The sequence below is a fragment of the Andrographis paniculata genome, unplaced genomic scaffold, assembly GCF_009805555.1.
Source record: "Andrographis paniculata isolate CXL003 unplaced genomic scaffold, ASM980555v1 Contig95END, whole genome shotgun sequence".
Taxonomy (NCBI): domain Eukaryota; kingdom Viridiplantae; phylum Streptophyta; class Magnoliopsida; order Lamiales; family Acanthaceae; genus Andrographis; species Andrographis paniculata.
The window spans coordinates 1,006,538-1,013,424 of record NW_026137634.1 but is presented as its reverse complement, the minus strand read 5'-3'; the positions used below and the strand labels follow the sequence as shown (position 1 = coordinate 1,013,424).

Here is a 6,887-nt window from a genome sequence, read left to right as displayed (position 1 = left end):
TATTATATTATAGTTTTACTTTTATAAATTTAAAATAATTAATTTTTATATATATATTATTTTAATTTTAAAATATATAAATTTATTAAAATCAATACAAAATAAAAAATATAATACTATATAAATTTTATACTAAAAATAAATTAAATTTATTAAAAATTATAAATATAATGAACTAATCAACTAATCGATAATTAACATAATAAATATATACACAAAAAATTTATTATTTTGTATTTTATATTATTATCAATAGAAAAAACTATTTATATTTTTCAATAAAAATATGTTGTTTTTTAAATCTAACTATAATAAAAATAAACACTACTTATAACATTTTTAAAATTTTCAATAACTAATAACAAAAATTTTCAAACATTCTAAATTTAAAAAACACAATTGAATATATTAGAAAAAAAAATAAAATAGAAATGTCATCGATTGTCATTATAACTATAAACAACTAATATCAAACAGTTGTTTTATCAAATATTTTAATTCCAACAGTTAGTCGAATCAACTAGTCAAACCCGCTAATTGAATCAGCTATCAGCTAATTAAACCAGCTAACGACTAACGGCTATCAGCTAATTAAACCAGCTAACGACTAACGGCTATCAGCTAATAGCTAAACACGCCTTAAATAATAAAAAAATGATACTAATAAAAATAATTTTAAATTAAAATTAAAATAATTAAATAATTTAATTAAAATTATAAATTTAAAATACAATTAAAAACCTATCTTCACATGATAACCATAATACCGTAATAAATTTTTTTGGGTACCATAACAACATATAATTTGACACTTTTGTTCTATATCTAAATTATGATAATATGTTGGTATATAAAAAAAAAATCATATACCATTGTAATATTTGTATTCATGTTCAAATACAAGTTGTAAGTTAATTAGAGAAAAATTATTTAATAAATTTTTCATTTATGAGATAATATATAAGATTTATATATATATATATAAGTATTTTAAAAATTATATTTTAATAGAATATATACAATATTTATATAATGAGCTCAAACCCCAATTTAAGGGGCGGTTGATACAGAGAAATTGTAGAGAAATGAATGTAGAAAATGGAATTTGAGAGAAAGATAATTAATTATCTTATTTGCTATAATAGATAATTCAGTTGAAAAAAATGAATAGATCATACAAGAACAAATGATTAATCTAAAAAGAATTTTAGCTAGTGAGAATATATGAAAAAATATTTATTGTGATTTTTTTTTTAAAACAATAAATTATAAATTATATACTAAGTTTTGTAAGATCATATTTTAATATAATTTTTTAAAAAAAATCGTAAAAAAGATAAATTAAATATAATTTTTGTAAAACTGAAATAATATAATATAAATAATTATAAAAATTAAATAGTACAAAAAAATAATAAAAAAATAAAAATATATATACTGCAACATCATTTCTTTCAATCTCTCTAAATATTGGAGAGAAATAAAAAAAAAAAAATTATTTCTGAAGTTCCATTTCTCGTACTCAAACAAACAAATCAATTCCCTGTACAAAACACATTCTAAGTAATTGTGGAGGTGGTTTAGGTAACGCCCACATTTAAATTCAATATACACATTTTAAAAAGTTATATTTATTAGATTAAATACAAAATTTGGTAAAAATTATATAAAGATTAAAAAATAAATATAACATATAAAAAATATTAATATGCTATTACTCCTTCTATCATTTTTATTTTTGTCCGTTTCACGTAACTTGTCATTTTTATTTTTAGAAATATAATTATGCACTTTAATTAAATTTTAAATTTTATAATTTTTTTAATTTTAATTAAACTATTTAGTTATCTTAATCTTAATTTATAATTATTTTTACTAATACACTTTTAACTATTTACTAATTATATTTTACCTAAATTCTCGTATATACAGTAAGTAAAAAATATATGAGATGGAGAGAATAGTATATAATAAAAAAATTTAAATTAAATATACACATTAAAAAAAAATTATATTTATAAATTAAATAAAAATAAATAATACTGTGCGTCCGTCCCACAAAGTTGATCGGATAATTTACAGGGAGTTTAATAAATTGATTTTATTATTTTTTTTAATGTGAATGCTAGTGTTATTATTTTTTAAATACAAATTATTTCCTCTTCTCAATTTTCATGTTCATCTTACCATTTATATGTCTTGTTTATTTCGTTATTTTTTTTATAAAAAAATTATAAATTATAAATTTATTTTAAATAAATTTATAATTTATAATTTTTTTAATTTTAATTAAACTATAATTATTTCTATTATATGATAATTATTTTTAATAATACATTTTTAATTATATATTAATTATACATCTTTTAAATTCTCGTGTCTGTAGTAAAATAGATAAAATATTCGGGACGAACGAAGTAATATATAGTATTAAATAAGTTAAAATATATTTTTAAATATTGTATCTTTTTATATATTAAAGATAAACACTTTATAATTAAAATATTTATTTATTTATATTTAGTGGAAACTAATTTATAAGAAAAAAACATGAAACTTAAATGTAAATACATATATTTGTTTATTTATGAGAAATTGACCTACAAAATTTTAAGTAGGTCACTTGTTACATAGAATTGAGAGAGTTATATATATATATATATTTTTTTTATGACGTGGATGACTAATGGTGTTGAGAGTTAAATACTCTTTCGGCTTACAATGTAAATTTTAGTATATTAATATTATAATGACATATAGGGTGTGTTTGTTTGAAGAATTTTGGAGGATTTCTACTATTCATCCAATTTTTTCCCCTCAAAAACATCACATCAAACACCTATTTTTCATTTTTTATATTATACTAAAAATCAATTTTACATTCAAAACATCACATCAAACCCTATTTATATCACATCATACAACTATTCAAATTCAAAATTTTTACTATTCAAATCCCAATCCAAAATCCAAACCCCCAAACAAACACACCCATAGTATAATTAATATACCTATAGACTATATGGAAAGTGCATTTATAAAAAAAATAAAAATGAATAATACTTATCGAGACCGTTGGCCCTTCACCTACGTTATAATAAAATTAAAAAAATTATTTAAATTTAGATATTTGCTTATTATTTCTAATTTTAAGACTAATAATTTTTTTATTTTTTATTTTTTATTTTTTATAAATAGATATATTCTTCTGCTTGTAGGGTTTTGCATTAACCATCTTTTCATCTCCATGGAGGTTCACCCGCCGTCCCCTGCTCCGTCGTCCTGGAGCAACTTATTAAAGCAGCAACCGCAAAGCCAAAAGACCGGCCCAAACGCCGCCGCCTCCGCCGCCGAAACCGGTGTCTTTCAAACCGAGGAATTGATAGGGAGCTGCAAGTCATCGAAGGGCATAGCAGTGGCGATAGTAGATGCTAACGCCATAATCAATGGCGGCGAGAAGCTCTTTCATTCTGCTGATCGATTCGTCTCGATACCGGAGGTCATCAATGAAATTCGTGATCCATCTTCCCGTCACGCCCTCAACTTCCTGCCCTTTGCTGTTGAGACTCTCGAGCCTACCCCTGAGGCTCTCAACAAAGGTATATCTGTGGAATTTTCATCAATCGTTTTGCAATCTCTATATAACTAGGTTTGTAATATCTGTTTCTGTAGTTTTATTTTCTTCGGTTAAGAGGCTCTCAACAAAGGTATATTTGTATAATTTTCATCATTCGTTTTGCAATCTCTATATAAATAGTTTTGTAATATCTGTTTCTGTCAGTTTTATTTTCTTCGGTTAAGAATTTAGGCACACGTAGTTTTTATGTGCATTGTTTACTTTCTTTGGATGAGCCGCATGAACTACTCCAGATTTTCCATGGGTAGGATATTTCGATATTCTGTTGCATCTTGCTACACAAATCATTGTAAGAGTTGTTAAAAATGTAGTAGTGATGAAGGGCTTACTTGGGAAGATGAGGATTCAGCATTCTTTTGTGATTCAATTTGATGGTGGATTTGTGTTATAAAATAGCTTTTGTGAGAGGGAGATATTTTGCTAAGTTCTCCAGTTGCTATGTGTGAAGCTGGATTAAGGTGATTAAATTGGAACCTGTTTTTGTATACTAGAGCTAGTTAAGAGGAGCTACTTTCTTATCTTCCAGAATCTTCCATTTTTTGTTACTTCTTCTTTCTTCGAAACTAGCCATTAGTTTTTGAATCTTCACATTCCACAAAGCCCAAATTTCTAGCGCCCAGTGCATCTAGTAGTATCTGATCTTGTTGTAAACAACTGTATTTTCGAAAGTGTAGTATGTCATTTGATTTTTGCTTTTGGTTTTAGTGATCAGCTTTGCAAAAGCTACTGGTGACTTGCAAACACTTTCTGATGTGGATCTGAAGCTTATAGCTTTGACTTATATGTTCGAGGTCCAGATTCATGAGGCTCAACATATCAGAGACAGCCCACCTCCAATCCAAACTATTAATGTCAAAAGGCTGCCTGAAAAAGACTTACCTGGCTGGGGTTCTAATGTCCCTAATCCTGAGGAGTGGGAAGCACTGGAACAAGCTGTTGAAAGTGACCCGCAACATTCAAGAATTTTACCCCTCAAGGACTTGGGCTTGGGTTCGATTTCATCAGACCAGCAAAGTATAGACAATACTTCTAATCAAGATGAAAGTGAGTCGGTCATTCCAAATCAAGACGGTGGTGATCCTGGTTTTAGTAAGCCCAAGAAATACATGCCAAAGAAGAGAGAGGTTAAAATTGAGGGGAAAAAGATGGTAGCTAGTGGTGTGGATGCATCGCAGGGTGCATCTGATGATAATGCTGATGATTGGCGTCCTGCTGTTAGTCGAAGTACACATAGGAGGTTTTTGAGAAGAAAAGCTAGACGTGAAATGAATGCCACACCATCTGAATTAAGTGATCAGGTTGGTGAATCTAATAATGTGGAAAAGGGAAACCTTGATGATGATCAATGTCCGGAACTGTTGGTCGATCAAGGTTATGATGAAACAGAAATTGGTAAAATGGAGGGTGGATATTCTGATGAGAAGAACCAAGACAAAGATATTGCTGCAAGTTTAAATAAGATACAACTGGAAGAAGTATCCGCCACACCATTCCAGCATATTGATGAGCTCCAGGTTCCTTCTGGTGTGAATGAGCCCAATGGTGATGAGTTGGCAGATTCTGTTCACAATGTTTCGTATACAGAAGATATTGGCATTACTGAAGAAGACCTAGGAAACCTGGAGATACCGGACCAGGCGGTCAAATGCAATGATTCTTTACATACGGATGATGCCAGTAGCGAGCAGAGCTGGACACTTAGATCGATGTCCGAATCTAGTGTGGCCTGCATTACCAGTGACTTTGCAATGCAAAATGTGCTACTTCAGATGGGATTACGCCTTCTGGCTCCTGGAGGAATGCAGATTCGTGAGCTTCACAGGTATGCATTTTAATTTATTTAACTTCTATTTTGTGGTACTTGGGTGAGAATGTCTATTGATTCTGTCCCGTGATTTTTGTACATTGTATTTCTTTTTTATAGGTGGGTGTTGAAGTGCCATGCTTGCTTTAAGGTTACTACAGAGACTGGTAGAATATTTTGTCCCAAATGTGGTAATGGAGGCACTCTACGTAAGGTTGCTGTCACTGTTAATGAGAATGGTATTGTGTTGGCTGGGCGGCGACCTCGCGTTTCTTTGCGTGGAACCAAGGTACTAATTCTTTCATTATTGATTTAGGGAAAGTTTATACTTGTCTTTGCTCTTTGACATGTAATTCTAAACTTCGGTAATTTCTACTCATGCAATATATCACTTACCTTTTGCATGATCACAAAGTACGGAAATGGCCTGTTGTTTTTTGACTTGAAGGAGCTCTCTTACATTCATTAACTCTCTGATGTTTTGAATATGGTGCATCTTGCTAGTTGAGGTGCTGTAAATTTTGGACTCTAAATTTGAAAAATTTTCTGTTTGTAGTTCTCATTGCCGATGCCCCAAGGGGGTAGGGATGCAGTTTCGAAGAACCCCATTTTGCGCGAAGACCAGCTTCCTCAGAAATATTTGTACCCAAAGACCAAGAAGAAAAACAAGCAGGTTAATGTCTATTTCCTCCTCGAATTGTTTATACACTATTTTTGGGCAATCTCTGGTAAAATTTCAACTGTGGTGCAAATAATCTGTTTTCTAGGACGACGAATTTTTTATTCCAGACGACATTTTCCGTTACCATGGTGATAAGAAAGCTCCTCTCCAGCCTCCAATCAGGAAAACCGTTGCTGTCTTCAGCGGGAAAAGAAATCCCAATGATAACCATTATGCTCGGACTAACAAGGCCTGATCCAGGAACAAATTTTTTGATGTTTGGAGATTGCGATTTTGTGAGTTTTGCTTTGTTATTGTACCTACGACGGATGAGGCTTAAACGAATACAGCCAAAAGAATAGAGCAGGACATAAATCTCAGAGTAATTTCATGGTCTCTTTATGGTTTTAGAGATGTTCTTTCTCTTGCATAGTTTAATGAAATTTTACTTGTGAGGTTTTATTTGTTGCCATGTTTGTTGAGTTCGATTCTATTTGCCAGAGAATCCAATTTGTAGTTACTTTGGACACATTTCTTTTGCAGTTCGATTTTGTTTTGTTTTATTTTATTTTATCTTTTGTCTTGTGATGGTGCTACAGTTGAAAAGTTATCAAGTGATAGCTTTGAATCGGAAATATTTTGAATTTGACTAGTGGTATGATCTGATATAAATAATTGTTTTGATACGATTTTTAAATGTAAAATTATTTTTTAGTATAATAGAAAAATAAAAGGTAAAGTGTTTGATACAATGTTTTTTGGAGAAAAAAATTTGTTAATCGTAA

The 6,887-nt window shown here is 29.3% G+C and overlaps 1 protein-coding gene across 2 annotated transcripts; it reads left to right on the top strand.

Annotated features, from left to right (window-relative positions):
- Positions 1 to 3,223: 3,223 nt before the first annotated feature.
- On the top strand, positions 3,224 to 6,633 carry LOC127243540 (RNA-binding NOB1-like protein). Of its 2 annotated transcripts, none has more exons than XM_051263625.1 (5): positions 3,224 to 3,599; positions 4,343 to 5,459; positions 5,562 to 5,730; positions 5,998 to 6,114; positions 6,209 to 6,633. In XM_051263625.1, exons 1-5 carry the CDS (start codon positions 3,248 to 3,250, stop codon positions 6,356 to 6,358), a joined length of 1,905 nt encoding a protein of 634 aa, XP_051119582.1. In that variant the 5' UTR covers positions 3,224 to 3,247; the 3' UTR covers positions 6,359 to 6,633. The 2 variants fall into 2 exon arrangements, with proteins under 2 accessions (XP_051119582.1, XP_051119583.1); XM_051263626.1 differs by having other exon boundaries at positions 3,303 to 3,599; positions 4,435 to 5,459.
- Positions 6,634 to 6,887: the final 254 nt, after the last annotated feature.